We start from the raw sequence: 26617 nt of genomic DNA, 5'->3' as shown, positions 1-26617 counted from the left end.
CTATGTCTTGTCAACAGGATGCTGGACTCTGCCATTGTCCATGCTCGCAGTGATGGACATAAGACTGTGTATGAAGAACTATACTTTAGTAATTATATAGAGGAACTAGGTTGGAGGTGGGGGGAATTGGGCTGGGATAAGGGAAATACCAGGAGCCTATGGAACTATATCATAAAATGATAATAATAAAAATAATAATCAAAAAAATTTAAATGCCAGTATCATGAAAGAAAAAAAAAATAATAATAATAAACACAGCACACCTATTCAAATGGCCCAAGTCCAAAAGACTAACATCATTAAACGCTGACAACAGTGTGAAACAATAGGAGCCACTGTTCACTGCTGAGAGAAACACATAATTATATAATCATATGGAAGACAGCTGGGTAGCATTTCACAAAACTAAACATACCATTACTTCACAACCCAGCAATTGTGTTTCTTGTCATTGACTCTAATATGTAGAAAATTGATGTCCACATATAAAACTGCACTTGAATATTTATAGCATCTCTAATCACAATTGCCAAAATCTGGAAGCATCCAAGACATTCCTCAACAAGCGAGTAAGTAAATATTCTGTGGTCCATCCGGATGATGATACATTTTTCTGCACTAATAAAGACCGATCATTAGGTTCTGATTGAAAAGACATGAAAAAAAAAAAACCAATAAAAAGAGAAAAGACATGAACAAACTTGTACGTACCAAGTGAAGGAAGCCAATGTGAGAAGACTAGATACCACATGATGGCAACGTCCAATACTCGGGAAAGGCAAAACCAAGGAAACCCTTTAAATTCAGTGGTCGTCAGGGCTACTGGAAAAGTGAAGCTAACTTATGTGAGACTGTACTGATGGATAACTGTCAACAGGCAGTTGCCCAAACTCACAGCATAGAAAAAACCAAAATAAATCTTGATGTAAACTATGGACTCTGGATGATAACGATGTATCCATACAGATGTACTCATTATAACACACACACACACACACACACACACACACACACACACCCCCTCTGTTGTGAGATTCTTACAGTGGTGAAATCTTGCATGCGTGGCAACAAGGGATAATAAGAGGTTTCTGAATCATTTCCCTCAATTTTGCTGTAAACCTAAAGCTACTGTTAAAAATAAAGGGTTTTTACTCCCCCGCTCCACAAAGCCTTGTTGTTTTTACAAACTCAGATTTAAAACGAATTACTTAGGACTCAATATTGGTATTCTATTGTGGGCAGAGAAATGCAGTAAAAAGAAAATTGAACCTATTCCAAAGAGGATGGAGAGACTGTATGGCTTGCATATTTTCGTATTCTCCGCAATTCATGTTGAAATTTAATCCTCCATGAAACACTGTTGGGAAATGGGACCTAATAGGGGTGTTTAAGCCTTGACCTCTCTGCCCTATGAAATGAATTAGTCTTGCTTGAAAACGGACATGCAGGAGTGGACTCAACTCTCTTCCACTTTCTGCCATGTGTAACATTACATGTTCTCACGGTCTGTCACGTGAGAACGCAGCAAAAAAGACCACAACACACCAGATGCCAGCACCTGATGTTGGAATTCCCAGTCTTCAGAATTTGAAGGACAAATGTATGCTTTTTATAAATTATATAAATAAATCACTGGATAGTCAGTGATTTATTGTGGCAGCATAAAGTGGACTAAGATCGGTTGTGTTTCTATGAATTCAACAAAATTAAGTGTAGAAAAACTGGGGCCACATTTTGCAACTCCAGTATTCCACCTCAGGGGTCACTTTGAACTCTGGCTGCTCCAATCCCAATTCAACTTCTGGCAAATTGGCTAGTGGGCCAAGTATTTGAGTCCAGGCTGTCACGTGGGAGGCCTCGGTGGAATCCCTGATCCCTGGTCCCAGCAATATAGGCCATATGGGGAGAAAGCCAGTGGATGGAAAAATAGCTCTTTCTGACGCTCCCTCTTCCTCTTTCTGTCACTCTGTTTTTCGAACAAATACATAAAACAAATCATTTTTTAAAATAGTAAAACTAAAATACAAAAATTATATAATTCCTGTCCGTATTAGTGAAACATTCTAAATTATCAATAGCCTTTTATAAAAGTGTAATAATATCCCAATATATTAAGTAAAACTTCTAACAGGCTATTCTTGCTAAAGGATCTGAGATGGCTTTATATGTGAAAAAAGAAACTACAGGCTGACATGAATCAATAAAACCTACAAGCATATTTCACCTCTCCAACTTCTGAATCTACTTTCTATGACTAAAGATAAAAAAAATTATTAATGTGGATATTTAGTAAACTGAAATAATACATGATCTGCTTGATAGGCATACCTAATGAAAAACAATAATTTAGAAAATGAATTTCAATAAATTAAAATTAAAAATAGGATTCCACTTAGCAGTTGTTATTCCATTCATTTGTCCTCGAAAATCAGTGCATAAATGAGCTTTTCTCATTTCCACCTGTTCTGTCCTACTTTGTCATATTCCCCAAGTAGTCATAACACAGCTCATCATGTAAAGTCCCTGTGTACCTTGCCAGCCCTCTCCCAGACCAAGCAGCTGAACCATGCGCTAGCTGCAGCCACCCAACTTTTCTCTGATGATCAGCGCCCCAAACTTTCTGTAGGCCAAGCGCTCTGGACCTCAAAACTGAATTAAAGTACACACAGCATTCTTTGGATTTTCGGTGAAAATATGTTTGCCTCCATTTATGATATCTAAGAAATGGAGATTCCTTTTCAGACCAATGCTTTCCTGAATGTACCCTCTCTTTCCTGCTGCATGATTTTCTTAAAGAATCACACACCCTGCTAAAGAACTTTATGAACCAAATTACCTTCAGAGACGATGTCAACAATCCTAACAATAAATGCTCCTATTAATTCCTCCAAGTCATTCTGCACCTGCATCACATTAAAGGATTAAACTGCAATTTTCAGACTTGCATTCTCTTACTCCCAAGTCACCACCAGTGCACTTCCTCATGTCCTATTTTATTTCTGTGTCATTATACAATTGACTAAAATCTTGCTAACACTACCTTGCTTCCTATCAATGAGTCACCAAAAAACACATTAAGTGAGGCGAGGGAGTACCAAGAGGACAGAAGACACCATCCTTAGCATCACAAGGAAATACACTGCATCTCATCTCCAGTCGGAGTGATAACCTGGAGAAGGAACATTAATAACCCCAACTTCAACAATACACATTATGTACATTCGCAAAATATCACGCAATATCTCATACAAAGGCACCACTATTTTTCATCAACGAATGTTTTTTTTTTAACATATTTAAAGTTGGAAATGCCAACTAACTGGATTTCACCTTCACACATTGCAATATAGGCAGAAGATGTGCTTTCCCAGATTAGGCAAGGCCGCTCAGTGAGTATCCACGAAAAACAACGAAAGGACCCACAGTACGGCATACCATCGGGCAAGCGCACAACACTAGGGAAGATTATGAAATATCTGCCAAGAGAACAGGACACGTACAAGGGGTTAGAAACCACAATAGCTTCAGGTATCTTGATATGTCCAGGCTGCTCTACTTCCTTCCAATCCTACTCTCTGCTGATGGTCTGGAAAAACCTGGAGTTGACAGGCCAAGATTCTGGTTCCCTGGAACCCATATGGGAGATCCGGTTGAAGCTCCTCACTTCTGCATTGAGCCAGGTTCAGCCCTGGACATTGCAGCTGCTTGAGGAGCGAACCAGTGGATGAGAGATCCTTCTCTCTCGGTGGCTGTAGGTGTGTCCCTTCTCTTTCTGACTTGCAAATAAACATAAATAAGTCTTTAAAAAATGCTCAGGTCATCTTTTGCACTATAACATATATTAGGAATTTCCACTTGCACAAATAGCATTAAAGGAGCAGGGGTTTGAATTAGAGTAGATATCAAAAGGAATTCCATTCAGCTCCTAGCCACAAACATATTCAAGCAAAATTGGAAGTGAGAGACTTAAGAAAGAAACAAAAATAGTAACAACACAGAGCCTGGTGTGGTAGCCTAGTGGTTAAAGTCATCTCTTTGAATGCACCAGGATTCCATATGAACACTAGTTCTTATTCCAGCAGCCCCACTTCCCATCCAGCTCCCTGCTTGTGGCCTGGGAAAGCAGTGGAGGACAGCCCAAAGCCTTGGGATCCTGCACCCACGTGGGAGACCTGGAAGAAGCTCTGGACTCCTAGTATGGGATTGGCTCAGCTCTGGCCTTTGCGGCCGCTTAGGGAGTAAATCAATGGACAGAAGATTTTCCTCTCTGTCTCTCCTCTTCTTCGCGTATCTAACTTTGTAATTAAAAAAAATAAATCTTTAATAAAAACAGTAACAATGCAAGAGTTCCTCTTCCCGAAATATCTGTTCATTTTCATGCTACTAGTATTAATTGTAACTCATAGCTAGATGCGAAAAGCCAAAAGATCAATGGATGCATGCCTTTAGTTCTCATCTTTTCTGTTTTCTAGTTTGTGAACTAGCATAGCAGTCCCTCTTATCCGCAGTTTCTCATCCCTGGGTTTCAAGTAGCCATGGTCAACTGCGGCCTCAGAGCATTAGGATGTGTCTTGATTATGCTGAGAGCGATAACATATTCATGCAATCTTAGGAATATCTTACTTTAATTGGCCTATTTTATTATTGTTGTTTATCTCTGTGTTGTGCTTAATTTATATATTAAACTTTATCATAAATGAGCGTGTATAGGATAAAAGAGAGTTACATACATTATAGCATACATAATATGTGCTATATGGTCTCAGGCATGTATCAGGAGTCTCAGACTGCATGCTGTGGATAAGGACCACTGTATTTGGCTCTAAATGCTGTTACCTGCTGCTAAATCATAGCTGCTCTCATAATAATTACCAATTTTAACTAGAAACCAAGGCCAAAAACAACGAAATCAAATATGATCATTTATGGCAAGGGTTTAGTGTAGTGAAGACTGAATTTGGTAGCTAAAAGGAAGCATGCCTTATCTGTAGAATTGTTTTATCTTGTAGCTCTCAAACTGTAAGATCCACCATACCCAAAAAATCAAAACCCCAAAACACACACACAAAAAAACCTACCTCATCCACATTTTCAAAGGCATTGATGATGTCATAAGGTAAACAGGAAAGAAGATCAATCACAAACCACGTTTTCAAATAGTTCATCCGTATGAGTTTAGGGTCGGAAATGACCTCTCCACCGGGCCCCACAAAAGTCGTGTGAAAATTTAAAACAATATCAACCAGAAAAATCACATCCACCACGCTGTCCAGCACCAGCCAGGCTATGTTGTTCTGCTTTGTTTTGAAAGAAACGTTGTAAGGGACCATGATGGCGGTGTAGAAAGTAAGAATTAGAATCACCCAGTCCCAGGTGGTTTTAAAAGCGCAGTAGTGCAGGATGATGTGCGGCGGCGTCTTGGGCGCTTCTTGTTTGTACTGAGGAAGGATGTCTGATCCCAGCTGAAGAACCTAAGACAGAGAAAACGTGTCAATGAATAACGTCATCGTTCCCACACAAGGTGTAGTGGATTTAAAGTTCCTGGCAGTCACACACACCCTCTTCTTCACGGTTTTAGGGCAATCATGCTTCTTGCTTTTGTCAACGCCTTGTCCGACGTGGTCCCAGCATTCACTCCAAGGAAGTCACTGCAACCCACCACACTGCTCACACTGACCTATTTGCCGCTCTGTTCAGTTGCTCTCTTGCACACCACAGCTGGAGCTCGCTGCTACGAGATCCTCCTGCACTGGCTCTGCCTACCGTCCAGACTCAAATACCCTGTAGATGTCCTCACCCGTGACTCATCCCTTACCCAGCTTCTACCCAGCTTCAGCACCTTAGGAAATACATCTGGGATGTTGATGACCCGCTTGAACTTCAGCACCTCACCCCTGCGGAGCCTGCTGCAACTTCCTAACACTCAGCTAGCACATGCATAACACGTGCTATACGGTTTCAGACATCTGTTGGGAGTCTTAGAATGCATGCTGTGGTCAAGCAAGAACTGTTGTATTTGACTCTAAATGTTGTTACTTTCTCCTAAAACCATAGTCACTCTCATAGTGATTAGCAATTTCAACTAGAAATCAAAGCCAATAGTGTAAAATGATGCGTGCTGGCGCAGTACGGGGTGTAAACATGACAGCCTGTTTTTTTTAATTTTTCTTCCTTAAAGGAGGACTTTAAGAATGTGTGCCCTTCCCAGCTTCAAATTCCTTTTGGGAAAAAGAGATGCTAAATACTCGGGTTTGCTTCTTTATACCTAGTTCACAAATGAAAACTATTCAGTACACGTTGATAAAGAACTGACTCTGATTGCATACAATTAAAGTACGAGAGAAAGAAAAATCACATGACAGCACAAGTAGAGGCTTAAGTACCCCTTGGCAAAGCTGTTTTAATAGCATTTTCTTCTGGAAACTGGAAATCGTGAAAAAGCTGAAGGAGCAGATCAAAGGCCCTTGCCTCACACTATCATCAAAGCGAAGTGTAAAAAGCCTAGTAGGGAACAGTTTGCTTAAAAAAAAAAAAAATGGGTCCAACAGTTCAGGGAATCTTTTGCAACCGATTATTCTGTGTCAGTGGCACCAAGGGGAGGTAGCAGTCAGAAAATCCAAATCATAAAGTTATAAACACTCAAAACATTTGAATGCAGGAAAAATACAAAGCATCCATTAGCATGTAACTTGGCGTTACACGCCACAAAGCAAAATAAATATCTTAGTATCATTTCAAATTTTGGGGGAGAATATGCTGAAATGTTTCTCATTCACAAAACGTATATAACTAAAAATTAAGTATATAATACCCATTGCTACTATTTTAATGTGAAAAATACTATAGGCATTCTCATTAATTGTGAATTATAATTATGATTACTAGTTTAGGGACTGTAAAAAACTATTTATAAGTATATTTTATATACTTACCCCCATTATCAACTCCCAAGACATATTTTTTTTTCCAGAAAGAAATTACTTAGCAGCAAATTATCCAGGAATATAATCTTCATGCTGGGACCAAATGTTATTTACACAAAATCCTACAGACTCTTGGCTTATCTTTCACCTTACAAACACTACGTTAAACGTGAACACTTTCCTCCTGCTGAGTGTTACTATTTTCTTTTTTCTGCCTATGCAACCTATTTTTTAAGGATGAAGAAATCAAACCCAGAGCCAAGGAGACTGGGATGCAAAGGAAACAACTCGGTGGCCTGGAACTCAGTGTTCCAGGACCTCAAGCCCTAAAGGACATGGTGAAGATAAACAGACCTCTTACTGCAACCCAGTTCAGCGTAGGAGATCGAGACTGACCTAGAGTGATCAGTGTGGCTCGTTATAAACCCACGGCAGCACAGCAGCACGCAAACAGCTGCCCGGATAGGACCACCGACAAGGGGCAGCAGCATCATTCTGGGAACTGTTCACTGCCTTCCCAGAAAAGCCATGAGCGTGCCTTCTCCTTATAAACATAGACCTCCTGCTTATTAGAACATATCTCCCCTTTTAGAGAATGCATCTCAGCTTTCCTTGCATGGCCCTTTTCAGAGAATTCGGAGAATGGGGCCATACCTCTTAAAGTAAGCCCCACTCTGTGGAATGAGCATCTTTGCTTCCTAAATAAAATTCTTGGTGCTCTCTATTCATATTGGTCTCTAACTTTTTCTTGAATGCTTTCTAAAAGTGAAGTTGGGCAGCTGGTACCACACAGCACTCACTGGCTGATGTGGCAGGGCTGCATCAACACCTTTTGGGCACTGAGGTCCTCCTACCTTCTTAGGCCTCATTTTCTCACTAAGAAAATAAAACTGTATTCTATGATATGATTGGTGTTAATACGACTTCACATTCTATGCGGTGTTTTATGCAGTTTTTTTTGTTTTGCTTCTGCTCTGAAAAGAAATGAAGATACACTATGGGCATCAACATTGTGCCTGCCATGCTAATGAGCATGCCAGCCCTGCTTGGCACCTTGCATCATGGGAAGACTCTCCTCTAGAAATGCAATGGGATCAATATGCCTTATATCTGAATTCACTATTCCTTAAATCTGATTTCATTCAAATCATCCAGGAACATTCTTAAAAATACAGTTTGCATACATTTTGCACCTGCCCCCAGAAAATGATTAAATTGTTCTTGGGTGGATTCCTAGAACATCTATATTTTCTTTTGTTAAAAAAAAAAAAGATTTATTTATTTTAATTTGAAAGTCAGATGTACAGAGAAAAGGAGACAGAGAGAAACATCTTCCACCTGCTGGTTCACTCCCCAGGTGGTCACAATGGTCAGAGCTGAGCAAATCCGAAGCCAGTCCCTGGCTTCAACTTGGCCCCTCTCCAGATATTGTAAGCATTTGGGGAGTGGACAAGAAAACAGGAGCTATCCGCCTGTGTGTATCTTCCTCTCTCTCCCTTTCAAGTAAATACATATGGATTTCACAAAGCAAACATGAATCAACAGGTACAGCAAAAAAAAAAAAAAAAAAAACCTGGAAGGGCAGAAATAAGTCTTCAAAAATAGCCATGTTGACACAAGAAAAGCCATCTCTTCTGTTAAGATAAAGGGTTTTCTTCTCTGTGACTGCCCATCCCACATCTCACAAAGGATTCTTGCTCTTGGTGTAAAAAAAAGAAAGAGAAATTCTGAATAAAGTATAGCAAGGATTGGGAAGAGAGAAATATGACTGGCATCATACAATTATATATATATGTAATACATGAGATCTGTTCTCATTCTTCACAATTTTTATAAGTCGTGTCTTTGAAATGCATGAAATTATATTTAAATTTAAATTTTAAAATATATAAAAATCAAAAAATAAAAATAAATAAATACAGACATAGGGGGGAAAGACATAGTGAGGACCCAGCAGTAATTAGGACTAAGAAAACCGAACTGTCACCAAAATAAACTTCCACATTTCAGCTTCATTTTTAGAAAGAATTCAATAATTCAAAGAAAGAGAAAAACCAGTCATAAAACCAAGTAACATTGAGCAAGAAGCATTATTGGAGGTTGCATTGAACTATCTGCTTCCAGTCTCGTACTAACTGCATATCATCTTTTAAAATGTTGCATCATTTCTACTTAATATTTAGTTATGCATGTGTCTTACTTTGCCTTTCGAAAACCTGTCTGTACATCAAAGAATTAATCTTTCCCCAAGCTAACAGTGCTATGTGGAGCAGAAAACCATAGTTGTGCTCTAAAAAAAAAAAAACAAAAATCCTCCAGAGCCCTCCAAAAGCAGGGAACACAACTCATTTTCTAACCCTTCCTGAACTATATTTAATGTCTATACTAAGTTGGGAAATGTTACTCTGGATTTCTCTTTTCATTCCCTTTCTCGTTGGTCTTGGTTCTCCCGCTCAGGGGTCCACTGTCTCGTGACTTTAACAGCCACATCTACGAGGGTGACACCAAAGCCTGCAATCCAAGCCCAAAAGTCCCCATGTAGGCACCTGCCCTGAGCAGGTCCAAAATCATGTCCAAAATGAATTCACAATCATTGCCCACAAACCACCTCTCCCTCCTATTGTATTCCACGTTTTACTAACCGACGATGCTATCAACCCGGCTGCTGAAGCCAAATACGCAAAACTGCCCTTGATTCACCTTAAAGTACAGGCAATTTTGGTCTATCAATAAATGTGTTCAGGAAGGTGTATAACCTAGGGCTTACGATGCTCACTGGGCTGTCCAATTGGCACATCCTCACAGTGGTGTGTCTGGATCCAAGGGCCAGCCCTCCCTCCCCAGTTCAGGTCCCCGCCACTGTAGACAGCAGGAGATAGCCAGTCATGCCTCAGACATTGGGGGTCTGCCACTCTTGTGGGAGACCCAGACAACCCCCCTTTCAGGTAGCACAGCCCAACACATTGCAGGTATTTAGAAACTAAACCAGCAGATGTAAGAATTAGCTCACTCTTTTTTCTCTCATTCTTCTCCCACTGTCTTTTTCTCTCAAAAAAAAAAAAAAAAAACTTAAAAAAGGAATGTGTTGATCTCATCTTGGTGTCTGCCATCTGTCTGCTTCTGCCCCCACTACCTTGCTTCAGGCTACGGTTATTTTAGCTAACTTACTAATCAGCCTTTGTTTTAGCTAACTTAGAATATCACAGGACCACTAGGTCAAGCAAAAGATCTTAATCACCTTTGGGTTTTGGATCCCATTTGATTAGGGGTGGGCACATTTTTTTTTCTGCCATGGGCCCTTCAGATATGTCTCTCATTTATGGGCCACACTTTAGCTTAAAAAAAAAAAAAGTAAAAGAAAGCTACAGATTGACTGGATGTCAAGGCCTGTCTGCAGTTGCCCTCAGAAGAACCAAACCAAACGATTGTGCCAGCCTTCTATAGCCCACTTCTGCCTTGGCAAGTTAGTGAAAGCTATGAACTCCTTCTTAGAATTAAGTTTTTGTTTTGTTTTGTTTTGTTTTTTAACATATACAATAAGGGGCTGTGGTTATGGAAACACTGCTCTGAAACAGACAGGTGCAACACCAGACTTCCGTGTCAGAGCACCAGCCGCTCAGCTTCCAATGCAACTCCCTGCTGATGTGCCAGGAAAGCAGAAGACGGCCCAAGCACCTGGCCCCCACCACGCACATGGAGATCCAGATGAAGTAGGGGCTCCTACTTCCTGTCCAGACCAGTGCAAGCTGTCATGGAGCTCTCTTTGATTTCAATTAAATAGATTTTTTAAACTACAATAAAATCATGGTATTACCCCAAAAATAAAATTTTAAAAAATGGAACCAGTCTCCCTTTAGAGGCTTTTCTGAGGCACACATGTGATCATGTCATTTTCCTGACACGTTTAGACTCCAGCTACCAGCATCGTATCATACCCACCGCAATGTCCTGCCTTTTTCACCAGAAAGCAGCCACTCTGAAGTCAAGCGAAACACTGTCACATGACCTTACCTCTGGCTTTTTGTCCACGCTGACCTCCCTGGCGGGGATGTCCTCCATCCCTCTTGTATTTAATTCACCCACATTTTGCCTGCAAGGCTCATTCAGCCTAACCACCCTCTCACTTGGGCAGCCTTTCTTGAAAGAAGGTTGATGTCTAAGTGGGCACCTCACCATGAGCTCCCACTGTCCATCCTTGTATCTTTCATATCCTAGTCTCAGTTTCTTCTGCTATATCTTCTTTTGTTAAAGATTTATTTTATCTTCTTATTGGAAAAGCAGATTTACACAGAGGAAGAGAGAAAGAGAGAAAGATCTTCCATGGACTGGTTCACACCACAAAGAGCTGAACCGATCCAAAGCCAGGAGCTAGCAGCTCCTTCCAGGTCTCCCACGTGGGTGTAGGGTCATTTCCTACTGCTTTCTCAGGCCACAAGCAGGGAACCAAAAGGCAAGTGGAGCAGCCAGGACTCAACCCGGCACCTTGCATACTGGCGCATGCAAGGTGCAAATTTAACCACTGGACTATCATGCCAGGCTCTGCTCTATCTTTGGTTCTTTGATGACAGCCCAGTTCTTGCTCAGTGCAGCATCCTCTGCATAGTCCTAAGGACTGAGCAAAGCCTCCATGTTTACTGCATCCTCAAATGAAGATGTGAGACTGAGACCCCTTTCTCATTTGCTAAAAGAAACCCTCTCACTCTGCATATACCACCTGGGATGCCAATAACCACATTCCTGTTTCAAAAGGTAGACAGGATACAAAGAAATGAATGTTGGAGATTTCTGGATTGCTAACAAGGGAAAAAATAAATGACCAGCTTTGTACTTATAAACAATGGCCATAGTTGTCTATAGTGAATGAGTTTTGGAATAACCGCTGCCTGTGCCACCACCGCAGGAAGCCATGAGTCTTCCACTTACTTCAGCCAGTCTTGAGTGCTTGTGGACCACCTCTGTTTTGTTCATTGGCGTGAGCTGCTGCAAAACACTCCGACTATTTGTCAAAGCCCGTGTCAGCCGGGCAAATTTGGTCCAGCCTTAAAGATAAGGAAAGAAAATCTGAGTTTTTCAGGCATGATAAAACACTACATTAGCCAATATTCTTAGTGAATTTGCAGAATATCTCAGCCAACATCTCACATTCAGAACAAATACAAAATATTCATCTAAAGCTTTACTTTCAGCAGTCATTACCATTTATTTGAAATATAACTATGAAATTAAGAGCAATCTTTATGTGCAATTTTTGTATAGCCTACTGTCCACAAAATTCTGCACTTCCACTCCATTGCATGGGTTTGTGACTGGGTAACAGCTGCTCAGGACTACATTTCCCAGCACTCCTTGCATCTAGGTGAGCCCAGGTCCCCAGTTCTTACCAACGGAATGCAAACAGAAGTAATATGTACTGCTTTCACGCCACAACTTAAGAAGAAAGTGGGACTTGCAGTTTCTCATGACTTCTACCAACTGGATTCAAACAAAGCCCTCAAGGGGTCACAAAAAACAGAATCATTGCATGGAAGAGAGCCATATGCCAGCCAGAATCATTTTCCTGGACTGTCCTATGAGTGAGAATATTAATGCAATGCCCACATTTAACTGCGGCAAGTTGGGACTTTGTTAACTATAGTCGGTAGCATTACCCTAATAAAAATAGTCCTGCTGTATTAGCCTAATGATGTACACACACAATAATGCATGGTTTCAAGCAATCTCACATATTATGACTATGCCGCGTACCTCTATATTTCTCACAATGTAACAAAACATGTTTCATTAACAACTATGGGGAGATTCAAAAATTGTTTTGAACATTCCTAAAAATGTTTCCTGGAAGAGCAGTAATTTCTGAACAAACAATGTGAATTTAAAGAAAAAGAATTTTTTGTCATTATTATTAAACTTGTCATTATTATGAAAATCAATGATTGCAAGCAAATTTCAGTGTAATGTGAATAGGAGAAGAACCAACTGTACTCTGGTCCCGTCCCAATTATCCTTTGTCAGAATCTCTGATCCATTAGTGATCTCATTAGAACTATTTCAACAATTTTACAGAATTATCCTTTGTCAAGGAAGTCACAAACACTATCTTTAAAATGAAAAACTTCCGATGGTACAAAGGAATTGCTAAAATGCAAATTATTAAAGAGAATGCCACAAGAAAACGATGGAAGAAATCCTGGGATGATGCCAACCACAATGCCAGCAGCAGCATCTTACTACTCTCTGCAGTGAAATCCGAGCTTCACTTGAGGTTCGTGTTGCCTTATCATTCCCACTCCCTCTGTGTGTTCAATAACTGACGCAGGAAGCAAAAAGCAAACGTATCAATTTCTGGATGGTTCTTATTACTTCCTCCTAAATGGACTTCATCCTACTGACTAAAGACATGGGAGTTTTCAGAAACTCCAAAGTGCATTCAACCCCAGGTGGCCTGTGCAGTGTGCCAGAAAAATCAAAGATGTGCCTCCAGCTCACACTAAACACTCAGCATCAACACAGAAATCCCAGCCGCAAGCCTCCCACTAGCCATACTTTCCCAACCTTGCTATGTCAGACAACACATCATTCCTCACTCGGATCAGATACCAAAAGACTACGTGCACTGACAGAGACTTTTATAAGGCACAAATCTGATCACACCTATCACTTACTTCGATCCTTTTAACAGCAGTCCTGAAGCCCACAGGATGACACTACATTGTATATTTTGGTGTATAATTCATCTGATTCCTAACCCCCACCCCCAAATTTGCTCTGTGTCAGTCTCTTGCCATTTTCTCACGTGCTCTGCCTATTTCAGCCTTATCAGAACCAGTAGCACACTGAATGAAGAATAAATCCAAGGTTAAAACTAAACCCACCGTGGGTTTGTCGCGTGTGTTATGATGTGTTCACATGTTTCTCCCTGCTGAGAATTTCCTGTCCTTCCCCAGTGTATCTGGCTGATAAACTCACTTTGACTTCGACTATTAAAGTATTATTTCCCTCCAGAAGTGTTCTTGGCCTCCTCGTAAAAGAAAGAAATCCTTCTCTGCACAGTCAGGCCATAGGACACAAACCTCACGCAACAGCATAAGTCTAGTTGTTGGTTAATATATCAGCCATTCTCACTACGCAGTGTTCATCACCCCATGCTCAGAAGTCAATAGAAGAGACCACACATTAATTTAAAAAAAATATTTGCAACTTTAAAATCATATTTAAAAGCAAGCTTTATTATTTTTCTTTATTATCACTGAGTTTGGGTTTGGTTTGCTTTTGTGGGATAAAATGGAAGATACTGTCTTCAGATGACAGAAACTGTATTAGTCATACTGTTTTGAACTATTACCTGGTATTCAGCTTTATGCCATTTGAATATTATAATCTCAATGATTACTTCTAAAAACATCCCAGCCGATCTTTCACTTAGTGAAGTTCATACTTTAACACAGGTAATGTCATGCTCCTTTACACATCATAGTCAGATTAAAAGAGAAGCCTATTGCATCCTCCACATAGACTAAGATTTACTCCAAAAATATTTTGCAAAACCAAAAACAAAAGATATTGAAGAAATACATTCAATGACACATAGAAGATACAAATCACCATATGACATGTGTTCTTCCATTTCATAATAATATGCAAGGAAGTGAATGTGTGATGAGAGATAAATCTGAGAGTGAAAGCTTACTGTTCTCTACTCTTCTCTTTACATTCTTGTGAGCACTTACCACCTTGTGAATGAGCAGCAGGAGTTGCTATGCCAAATACCTAAAAGAAGTTATTCAAGTGTATCCATGCATGGATACAGCTGCTTTTACATAAGAAATCAGTATGATCAAGGAATACTCTGTCCCTTTATCTCATTCTAGTTTCCTAAAGAAAGGGGAAAAAAACCTTACACAGTGATAAGAAAACACATGTATTTTTTTTCTTCTTGGGTAAAATGAAGCTGTGTTTGATAATTAACAGAAACTAAAAGCAAAAAGGCAATGTTGATGAATCAGTCTAAAAGTGTTTTAACTGGCATATTAGGAGTTAATCTACGTTTGAACATCGATAAAAAGCAGCTTATTGCATGATATATATTTTAGTTGTTCACCCTTATTCCAGTTATGCCTGTTCGTTTACTGCTGTGACTGACATTTGATGGATGATAGATACAATTTTGTTCAATAAATGAGGACGAATTAAGAAAGTGGATGAAAACAACCTCTGTGTTACACACAAGCAAAATCAGAACATAAACAAGGAAATAGGCTTTTAGCAGGTGCCACCGTCACTCAGGATAAAGAGCTTTGAGCTGGAGAAGTTAGCAGGAGTGTGGAAGCAGAGCAGGAAAGTAATGCCGCTGGAGGACAAATCAGAATAGAATAATTTAAGAAGAAAAATGAGGAAAGAATTTTTTAAATCCCTGGAGAAATCAAAGCCAAGAGTGCGTTCAAACTGAGATGTCCTAGAAGATGAAAAATTCATGCGAAGCAAGGACTATTTGATTCCACCTTTTTCTCATGTTTTAAAATATTGTTAGCATATTTGAAAGGGTTGCATACCCATGTGGATCTCGAATTAGACCCATGTGGAGAGTCAAGGTATTTGTGTGAGAAAAAATTTTCCTTTTTTTCCTCCCATTTGCAGTAGGTAAGGGAAGGAGGGTACTGCCTGCTGTCAAGCGACAGTGGCTCCTGAGAAGAGGATGGCCCTTTGATGATGCCGTAGAGACCCTGATGTGGGGAACAGTGTCCCGAGTATGTTGCTGGAGTGATTTTGGTAGTTCTTGGAAGTCATTGGTTTCATTGCAACAGACCTAAGAAAATCTTTCCAAGATCTATTGGATGACCAAGTCCACCTTAATGCATCTATAGGCCCAGGAACCTGTTGCAAAGTTTGGCGAGGAGAATGGGCCCACCAGTTCTGCTTTCAATTCTCTGACAAGACACTTGATGTCCTCTGCTGGCCTAGGTAAGCTGGCTGTCATGTGTCCGGTGTGCATCTGGGCATGCTGTCCACTGCACAGCCCTCAGTAACTGAGGGGATCCTCCTGATAATTGCATTCTAAGGTCTTAACACATGTAGTGTGTGTTTGAATGCAGTCATCTGGTTGGGGAGTGGCTGATGCAGGTGACAGACCATACCTGACCCCACACTGACTTGCACACACTAGAGCCTTAAATCTGAGATCATGCCAAGCGAGGCTTTTCGATTTCACCTTTAAATCAACAAGAATACCCAGACAGAACATCCCTAAGCTGCTCAATAACCCTTTTTATTTGTCTCTGAGCAGAGTCTCCATGCCACTCTCAGATCAAAGCGTTAGTATGTTTGTTTCTCAAGACGTTTATGCAACAATTCTGTCCTCCTTCTTTGCACATACCCTTGCCAAACACCTATTTGAATAAAACAGAAGCCATGAGGGACACAGCAGCCCTGAAGAACTCCCCTTCTCATCCCTGCACCAGTGCATCACCCCATGTCTCTAGACCAACCTGACTCCTGCATACGCCTCCACAATCTCAGAGAATGGAGCATTCGCTCTTTCTCAATCACCTGGCTGTTCCATTCAGGCACACCTAAGTACTTTACGTTCTTACTCTGACAGTGCCTCCGTGAATTTCTTTATGCCTACCCCATCTGTGTCTTGAACACGTCCAGAACCGCTTGTGTTATTTAGCTAAGTTAGCTCATTTGATCTCTCCAAGCCAATTGTACAAACTTTGAAAGAGCTGAGCAGCCACACTGCTGAGGTCAGAGAAAAAAGGCACATCAGCAGTTCTAACTTTTCCCAGTGATACGTTTACTGATCTCACCTTTACAGAGACCTAACCAGCGACAATGATTATTCAGCACACTTTGCTGATGTTACTTAGATGTGGTCGATACGGGGTAATGTGAACAGACAGCTGAATATGAAGAGTGTAATTCTTGCTCTGTAAGTTGTTCATGGCATGATGAGAACATTTGTTCTCCTAAAAGCACAGGATGCCAACTCCTTCTTAATAAAACATTAGTTTAGCTCTATTGGGTTGCAATTAACCTCTCTGCCATGGATTGTCTAATCTTAAAAATGAAAGGAAGTAAGAGAAGCAGTTCAATCAATCTACTAGACTGCAACACAAGATTCTAATCCATAAGAAAAAAAGCTTAGGTAAACAATTATACCCTTGCCCAAAGTGACTATATGGTATAATTACTCATATTTCATCTGTTTCCTCTCTAAAGAAAGCCATTTGCTCTCTTAAGAAGCTGGATACTATTTTTTTCTGCTATTTTTAATCCCACAGGATTTTTTTTTTGTCTCAATTATTGGCAAGTATGTGCCATAACTATCTGGCATAGGATAGCTCACACTGTAATTATCTTGGTAGTTTGGGAGTCTATTTAAAATACTGTAGAGTGGTATAAATGGGCAGAGACGCAGGCCATATTTTTTTTAGAACCATATGGATGATAACGGAATGGATTTCCTGGCTGTAGTTTCCACCCTTTTTATGTTTATCAATAATGTATCAGATACTATTGACAGCTGATCTACACAGTAGTTCCAAGACCTCAATACTGAAACAAACGATTAAAATATCACATGGCTCGCTTGCATTATAATCACTAAGCTTTCCTTGGTTGAAAACATCACAATTCTGTCAGAACGGCAATATTGTAGATTTGGATGCAGTTTCTGCAGAGAGAATGGACAGCAGGGGCTCAAGGAAGCCAAACCCATTATTGAATTTCCACTGGAAAGGGCGAGCCAGCGTGGAACACATGGGGGATTTGAGATCAGCCAGACTCTGAGTGTCAGCACATCTTTGACATTGAAGACAATAATACTAATTTTATAGGAATGCAAAACAATGAATGTAAAATTACTTGGAAATATTCATTGCTCTGTCAAAGTTATTTTCCTCCTCTTTCAATGTTTTTTGCTAGCATCCATCACAGATTCTATCAAATGTATTCATGACATCACCCAGTGCTATTCAACCTAAAGACATAAATGAAATTCTGAAACGGATCTTGATGATTATAGGGTTCATTACAAAGGGAGTACTATCTTTAATTGGCTTCCTTCATATATTTTAGATACCGTACCAGAGAGAAAATTCAGATGCAAGCATTTATCCTAGAGGTTAACATGGCTAGAGCCCATGCTAGAGTACCAGATTTCTAGGCCAAACTCTGCTTGACTTCAGCCTCCTGCTAATATGCACCCGGGGAGGCACTAGAAATTGGTCGAATGGATTGAGTCTTTGCTACCCACAGGGGAAACCAGGTTTCAATTCCTGATTGCCAGATCCGATCCAGCACAACCTACTATAGAAGAAATCCAAATAAGATGAGTTTTTTTTTCTCTCATGTAAATAACATAAATTAACTGTTTTTTTTTTTTTTAGAAAAATCAGAACTGATTTCTGTATTCAAGGTTTTGATCCACGTATCTGAGCTTCTTAGTGAAATTACCTGTACAATGATGTCAGCTTCGACCAGTTTGGAGATATGTTCATAGAATTTGCACCATTGCTCTAATGAATAGCCCACTGAAATGTTCAGATGGCAAAAACTCTGGATTTGGGATTTTATTGCAGTTTTGCCAGTGTATAGATCCACCTATTTCTTCAAATATAAAATATTAGTCTAAATATTCTAAAATATCATTCACCTGTGCCAACCATACTTATATCACCCAAATATTTCTTCAAAATTTTACAAATTTTGGGATGATATTCTGCCAGCTCTGCTTTTAGACCAGAGATGGTCTCCCCAAGAAACTGTTGAATTTATCTGGACAATGAGATGCTGGACTCTATGCATGGTAAATGCTTGCAATGAAAGAATGATGACTGGATTTGAACTGTAATATTGCAACAAGGTGGAGGAATCCACCATGCGGGGAGGGCATAGGGAAGGGTTGGGGGAATCCCAGAGCCTATGAAACTATGTCATAAAATGAAATGAAATGAAATTGCTGTTTTCACAAAAAAAATTACAAAAACAATCCACTTGCAAATACTCTCAACTGTCTGATATATGAGCACTCCTCATTTTTCTCACTAACTTTTCCTCTACTTTTGTCCTTGTAGCCCATTAACTAAACATGGGTGAGAATCATGACCATGCATCTTCAGAAGATCCTCCTTGCTGCCCAGCAATCCTGCAGTGCTTGCCTCTGCCCCATTTTCTACTCCAGTGCCACTCTTCTACATAATCAGTTCATGGCTACTGTTCACAGCCTTCATACTTCCCTACATCTTCCCAGCCTTATTCAGCTGATAACTGGGCATGCAGGAGCCCCTGAGGAAAGCTTCCATTACACAGTTACTTGGTTGCTTGTTTCTCCATCAGAATGTGAAAGAAGGAGCTTTGTATCTACAGGCCCAGAATGTACCTGAAACCCAATCTGTGCTTAACTACAATTTTCAACTGGGAGCAAAATAGATAACATTTAGGCAAGGGGAATAGAACACTCCTTATAAGGCCACGAATAGGTTTCTGTCAAGTAAATCTCATGTCCAAGACTGAATCAAAAGCAAGTCTATTGTTCTCCAGCTCAACACTCTAGACTCAAATTGACTGATATTACGGTGTTATAAAGAAACTCCATCGGTTATTTCCCAAATGTTCCATAGCCCATTTTACCTGCTTCAGATGAGGATAAATGTATTACTGTGCCAAGATTTCAAAACATACTTTCTTATAATGCCAGCTTCAAAGCTACATTAGGGTAATGACTTAATAACATAAATATTTCATTTCCTTTGAATTTTTCATGTGAATGTACAGCTCGCATGAATAATAGAGAGCAGCTGGTACACACCATTCATAGTTACATTTCATGACTTTTACAGTCATCTGTTATGTATTTGGAAGGTGTGCAGGCCTCTGAAAAGTTTATCCATGATAAGCCCTTCTCCTACAAATTCTGCTACTGGAAGCATACCTTTGTTTTCAATGATTTACACAATAGGAACTGGCTGCCTCTATAATTTATAATTCACAAATATGTCTCTCAAATCCATAGTTTAAAATCAAGTGGTCTGCATACCAACGGTTTAAAAATCAAATGCTCCAAAGCTTACTCAACTTTTTCTTTTTTTTTAATTTTTGGAAAGGTGAATTATTCACGCTAAAGGGAATGTGCCTGACGACGAATTCTGAGATTCTGATGCGGAGATACGGAGAGATGGAGGTCAGATAGGATCAATCAGGAAGCACTAATATCAATAAGGGCTTCAGTATCCGCAAGCTTGCCCCTGCTTCTTTGTAAAACACTGCCAACTTGGCACTTTCCATAAATAGGTATGTCATTACTGCCAGCCCCACCGAGGTTCTTCTTATCAAAACTGTGAGAAGGCCACATCTTTTGCCTGACGAGCTTCAACTGTGCTTGAAAGTAGCACTTTAACATGAGAGAAACAATACAAATAATTATATGAGCAGATTTACAAAAGTTCAGGGAGAAAAGCAATTTAAAAATAAGCTCATTTTGGTGGGAAAAGAAAACCCCACTCGCTATTGATGTGAACAGGGAATCTTCAAAAACTTTATGGAAAATTTGTGTTGTCAAAACACAATCTGAGGTTTTCAAAACTTTTGCAGCAAACAGGTTTATCATTAAATTCCATTTCCATGAACTATTTGAAGTATCCTCATGTATTGAGACACAAGATTCATCCAATCTCATGTGAAGTAAATGAAAATTCACTTGAAGAATGCATTAGATCACAAATTAAACACCAATGATTTATTTTTACTTAAAAAAAAAGCCCACTGATAAGTATAGGTTTTTCATAGACATTCTTTATCAGATGTAGGTAGTTTCTCTTTATTGCTACTTTGCTGAGAGTTTAATCAAGAATGGATGTTGGTATTTGTCAAATGTCTTTCCAACACCAATTGATATGATTGTATGATTTTTCTTCAATTGTCTGTTGATCTGTTGGCTAATATCAATTGGGTTATTTTCTTTTAATGCTGAACCAGCCTTGCATAGGAATTATAAATATCACTTGATTGTCATGTAAAATGCATGCTATGTGTGACCAAATTTGATTCTTGTTGAAGATTAGTTTCAATAGGTATAGACATGAAAAAAAACTGTTTTATTATCTATTTATATATAATATATTATATAATAATGTGTTATAACATATTGCATATATTATTTATATATAATATATTATAAGATATTGTATATATTATATGTTTATTGTTTTACAGTTTTATTGCTGTAATGCTTGTGTGTGTGTATGTGTGTGTGTGTGTGAAGGAGTTGAAATTCCTTGTTTCTATATTCTGCAAGGCACCTGGAAAAACAGCGCCATTTCTTTCCTAAATGTTTGAGAGCTACGGATGAAACCGTCTGCACACGGTCTTTTCTTGGTTTGGGAAGGTGACTGTCTATTGATTATTTTGAAGTGGTTACAGGATTTTTGATGTTATCTATCTTCGTTTGTGTGAGTCTCGGCAGTGTGAGTCTTTCAAAGTATTTAAGTTTTCCATTATGGTCCATTGGATAAATAATAATGGGTTTTCTTTCATCTCTTTTTCATTATGAATTATTTTTATTTTTGATGATTTTTACATAGCTGATTTCCACATTCCCTTTTTTACCTTCCTGTATCTGGGCAAGGCGGGGGGACAAAAAGAATATTGTTGATTTGCATATTGTTCCTTTTTTTCTTGGCTAGTCTGACTAGAACTTTATTAACTAACAATCTTTTTCAAAGAACTAGCTTTGCATTTGAGAGATTTTCCCTAATGTTGTCCTGCTTTTGATTTCATTGATTTCTGCTCTGAGGTTTATTATGTCTAGTCTTCAGCTTGCTTTGTTTTAAATTGCCCTTCTTTGTCTAAGGTGGGAAGCTTAGGTTATTGATTTTATATCTTTCTTCTTTTCTAATACATGCCTTTCATGTTACAGATTCTGCCCAAAGCACTTCTTTTTCTGTATCCCCCAAATTTCATAAATTTGACTTAGTTCACGACTTTTCCAATTTATCTTAAGGCTTTTTGCCAATAAGTTATTTAGAAGTATGTTGTTTCATTCCCAAATATTTGGGAAATCTGTCACTGACTTCTAGCTTAATTCCTTCATAGTGTAGAAACATAGTTTGGTTATTTCTTTCTTTAAATTTGTCAAAATTTGGGAGTTTGGGCCAGAATTGGATGAACCTAGTGAATGCTCTGTGCAAGATAAATCAATTTCCCCTGCGACTAAAGCATTTAAATAAGACTCAAATCTAACACTGATAGAATGCTGTTCAATAAATAAAAATCAGCATTTAGGCTTAACTTAAACTTCCCAGAGAGCACATCTATGTGTAAAGGCAGGACAGCAGACACATGAGTCTAAACTTGAATTTGTTCAGTCATTCAGGATATGATATATTGCTTATCTCATTTTAATAAATATTAACAAATGAACTGTTCTGTGTCAGACTTTGGACAGGCTGCACATTACAAAATGCATTTCCTTGAAATTTGTTGTTAACTAGAAACTGAAGCTGTATATTATGTGTATCAATGCATATGCAAGCAATAAACTCAATGTGGTTTTATAATTGTGCTTACAATTGAAAGAATCAAAGTCTCTGAGCCAGATCTTCTGAAAAATGTAACAAAAGGCAATGCTGGCCAGATGCAGAGAAGAATACATTTCACTTTAAGTCTCCTAAGAGATAATTTAAAATAATATTTTATAAAAACTACTTCTAAGGACATTTAAAATCCTTCATTACAGGACACCAGCTTCTAATTTAAACGTAATTGAAGAGAATACATTCATAATAAATTGCATAGCAAAAGAGTGCATGCCGCTATTGATCTCTGCAGTTCTCTTTCTGGATATTGCAAGACTCCAGTCAGGAGAATTGCATTTTGCCAGCCACTCTCTTGATGCCAGAATTATAGTTTCCACAATCCAGCACCATCTACTCAAGAAAATTTACATCAACTGAAGAGATAACAGCTAAAAAGTAAAGTACAAAGGGCAACTAAACCACTCAACCAAATATAGTCAACTCATCAATTAGGCTAAAGTAAAATTTCACCCAAACCATGCAACAATGCAACAGATCACACGCATTTTTGGTTCTAGTGCTTGCTATGATCCAGAGAGCTGAAAATCTGACTACAATGACTCTAAATTAAAGCTCCTTTATTAAATTTCTTTCTTATAGCTCAGCCTCTCTTTCTATTGTAACAAGTTAATCAGCTATTAGTTCAACAATCATACAGCTTCCATTCAAACAGTGTCAGGGAATGAAATTCTGGGTAGCCATTCACAGGCATACAAACCAAAAAGAAGGGCCACAAAACTCAATTTCTGTTTTTGGTTTAACCAGTGGCATCTGCTAAAACAAGATCTAAAAGTCATAGCCTAATTCTTCACTGTAGCCACCCTAAAAAGTACCTTTTGTTGAGTCATCTTCTATTGGCTGTTTGAACAACGTGATATCCTTGAAAGTACACAGGAACAACACCACTTTTTCGTGTTCATTTCTTATTGGTGCAATTTGCATGTAAAACCAAACAGGGGTTCCTGTAACAGAGAGAAAGAAAAGGAAAAAAGGACAATGGAGTGTGACGAGGCCGTAGCAGAGGTCTGATCTCTTACCATTCCGTTCCTTCAACTGGCATACCAGGAGGCAGCGACAGAACAACACTCCTTTAGTTTTTGCAAAGCGTCATAAAGCCTCTACTTCTCTATCGACCACTAGTTGTTCAGCTCTAACAAGCATACACTGCAACCAAAAATGTCAAGACTCTGAAACAGATCACAGACTTCAACAAACCACTTAAGGCATGTCAACATCACCTTTAGTTCTGGATCCCTAAACCACTGTTGGACTCACCATCTCCCTTTGGAAAATCTTCCCAAATATGCCACGCCTACTCATCCTGCTTCCCTCATCCTGTCACTTCGACAAGTATTTTCAATCAACTGTAGCAACAGTATCTGCTACTCTGAGAAATAGTCCTCTTGCAGGAATGTGTCTAAAATGTTATTCCTATCATCTTAAATGCTTTTGCATCAGTTGGACAGATTTGCATTACAGCTCTAAAGCCTTGTCTACATCCTCGAGTCAGACTGAGAGAGAGAGAAGATGTCAACAACACATGTTGTGTGTGTTCACTGTCCCTGAGGGTTTCAGGCATCTTTAAGAGCCACCACTTCTTCCACCCTCACTCAAAGCATGAAGCTAAACTCTGTCACATTCTTCGAAGACTGAAAACTTCTCACTCCAGAGATGGGTTTCTTCTTCAAAGTTTAGTATCTAGAGCAACCAGGACCTACGTATTCAAATGATGAAGATGTGAAGGTACTAGGAATTCTATCAAAGGAGTAATTATCCATTAGATGATAGACACAGTAAAGCAATGTTTCCTCCAAGTCAAAAGGCACATTTTGCATTTGTTTTCCCCAAACCGGTAAAGACTCTCCAAACAGTCTATCTGGAAAGACAATGGTGAGGCTTTTTTTTCAAGTCCAAGACTTGGGGTGTAAAATGTTCATCTGTTACAAGAGCGCATGTGGGAATTGTAGACTCCTGGTGGCTTCCAAAGGAAATCAAATACACAACTCTATAACCCTGACTTCATAAAAAAGAAAAAAAAACTCACAGTAGTGTCACCACAAAGGGGAATTTTGTCACTTAGAAAAGATGAGGTGGCTTAACTCTGGGCTTAAGAGGTCAGAGAATTGGATAGAGGATATTTCCATGGGAATATTCAGCTTTGACAAGCCAAGTCCTTTGCAACCCCAGGGGGAGCAACGAAGGACAGATCTTTTTCTAAAATGATTGCAGGATGAGAAAGGGCCCTCAAAAATAATCCCACCATCTCCCACAGAGGCTTGTCCTTTGCTTTTGTTTTTTATTTTTATGCAATGTGTCTAGGAACAGTGAGTGATGTACAGTTTTACAAACCAGCCCCAGGTTCTCGTGGCTATGCCCCATAGCTGCTGTTACACAGTGAGCCAGACCATAGCTGCTGTTACACAGTGAGCCAGAGACGCAGAGGTTAGAAGCAAAGAGAAAGGGCCATTGCAAACAGGCCATTTCCAGGGTCTGTCTGAAGTTGAAGATGTTACATTTTGTGCCCTCCTATGAACACAGTAACTTTTCCAACTGTGGAAGAACTGGGGTGGTTTTCAGACAAAGCAACATTTTAAATATATGTTTATTTGCAAATTTCCAATTGATGGGGCAGACCTCCTCACTTAGGCGATGTGCTTGTCAAGTGGATGGTAAAAGACACTTCTTAGCCTGGTTTGGGGGTTCAGGGACGCAAGAGGTCTAGAGATGGGCAGAGAGGACACTGTCATTGCACATGCAGAGCAGTGGCCTGGCCCTGAGAGCCGCAGCTGTCATTGTTCTGCCTTTGTATACCCAGAAAGAGCCAATTAAAATCATCGACCCAGAGTTGCTAATTCTTTCCCCCACTGTAGACACAGATTCCCCTGCTACTCAGAATACTGGCTCCAAAGAACAGAAGCTGCAAAACGAAATGCCAGCCGTGACGTGCATTGAATCAAAGCTCTCATTTCCCCCATTTGCTAAATAGCGTTTAACCCAATTACTTAATGAAAGTGTTAGGAGGGTTGGCATTCAAGCATTTCCTAAATAATTTTTATACAGACTTGTGAATTTTTCTAACAATAACAATTCACAAGGGAACAGACATCTTAGTGCTTAACATGCTACACCCATGTCAGAGTGCCTGGATTGGAGTCCAGGCTCCAACTGCTGGCCTGAGCTTCCCACTAACACAGACCCTGGGAGGTAGTGTTGATGATTCTAGCTCCTATAACCCACATGGGAGCCCTGAGCTGGGTTCCAGACTCTAGATCTGGCACCAGTCCAGCACCAGCCATTGCAGTCATTTGGCTGCGTAGTAAATCAGGGTCTTTCTCTTCCCCAGTTTCAGCAAACTCATTTATAAGCATTCTAAGCCAGCTATATAGAGTAGATCTCTGTTCTAACACATAGATAATACCTATCCTTCACATTAAAGCAAGAAACAAAAACAAGGTCCAGTTACAGAAAGTACACATGCAGGGAAGTGTGACCCACTGCCATGGGGCTAGTCTCATACCAGCCAAAAACAGACATGTGTAGGTACATAGAAACCCATCTGCAAAGAACTGCACAGGCCAGAACAGAGGTCAGGGATCAATGTCAATCTATGAATACAAGGTGAGAGATCTAAAATATTTAGAAAACATCCTTTAAAAGTAAAGAATTCAAGCCATCACTAACCTGATTGAATAAGCAAAACTTAACTCCCGTGGGCACTTTTGAGACATGCAGAAATTGAGGACACAGTTTTGATTCCTCAAAGGCACACAAAGACTTGTTTATTCTGTTTAAATTTCAGCATGAATGACCTCAATCCAATGGTGTATGCACACATTGCCTGCTAAACTCAAGCCACACCTCTAATCCGTTGAAGGGATAACAAGTCTATGAAAAAGGGAGTTTTGTCCTCCAGCTTTGCTCACAATGTATCAATCAAGATGTATTTGGATCTGGAGAGAAGGGCTTAGTACAGACAGAGCTGACTATTCAGAATGCTTTGTGTTCCAGGTGAAAAGACAAGTGCCATGCTTGGAACAGAAATATCCTTTTAGCCTTGATGGCCAAATCAAAGATGATAAATCATTGCTTAGGTAAAAACTACCAGGGACAAATGGATCCATTGTC

General features: G+C 39.5%; 1 protein-coding gene across 2 annotated transcripts in view; it reads right to left on the bottom strand.

Moving 5' to 3' along the window:
* The window catches only part of KCNH5 (potassium voltage-gated channel subfamily H member 5), a 215484-nt gene that overhangs the window by 160559 nt on the left and 28308 nt on the right, over window positions 1–26617 (bottom strand). For both annotated transcript variants that reach the window (XM_040975643.1, XM_040975644.1), the window contains exons 4-6: window positions 23326–23454; window positions 11847–11962; window positions 5079–5471 (exon numbers count right to left, since the gene is read on the bottom strand). In XM_040975643.1, the coding sequence (XP_040831577.1) occupies window positions 5079–5471; window positions 11847–11962; window positions 23326–23454 (638 nt within the window). The remainder of the gene's footprint in view (window positions 1–5078; window positions 5472–11846; window positions 11963–23325; window positions 23455–26617) is intronic.

The sequence above is a fragment of the Ochotona curzoniae genome, unplaced genomic scaffold (genome assembly GCF_017591425.1).
Source record: "Ochotona curzoniae isolate NIBS_2020 unplaced genomic scaffold, NIBS_Ocur_1.0 contig_2688, whole genome shotgun sequence".
Classification (NCBI taxonomy): Eukaryota; Metazoa; Chordata; class Mammalia; order Lagomorpha; family Ochotonidae; genus Ochotona; species Ochotona curzoniae.
This window is presented reverse-complemented; position numbering and strand designations above follow the sequence as displayed.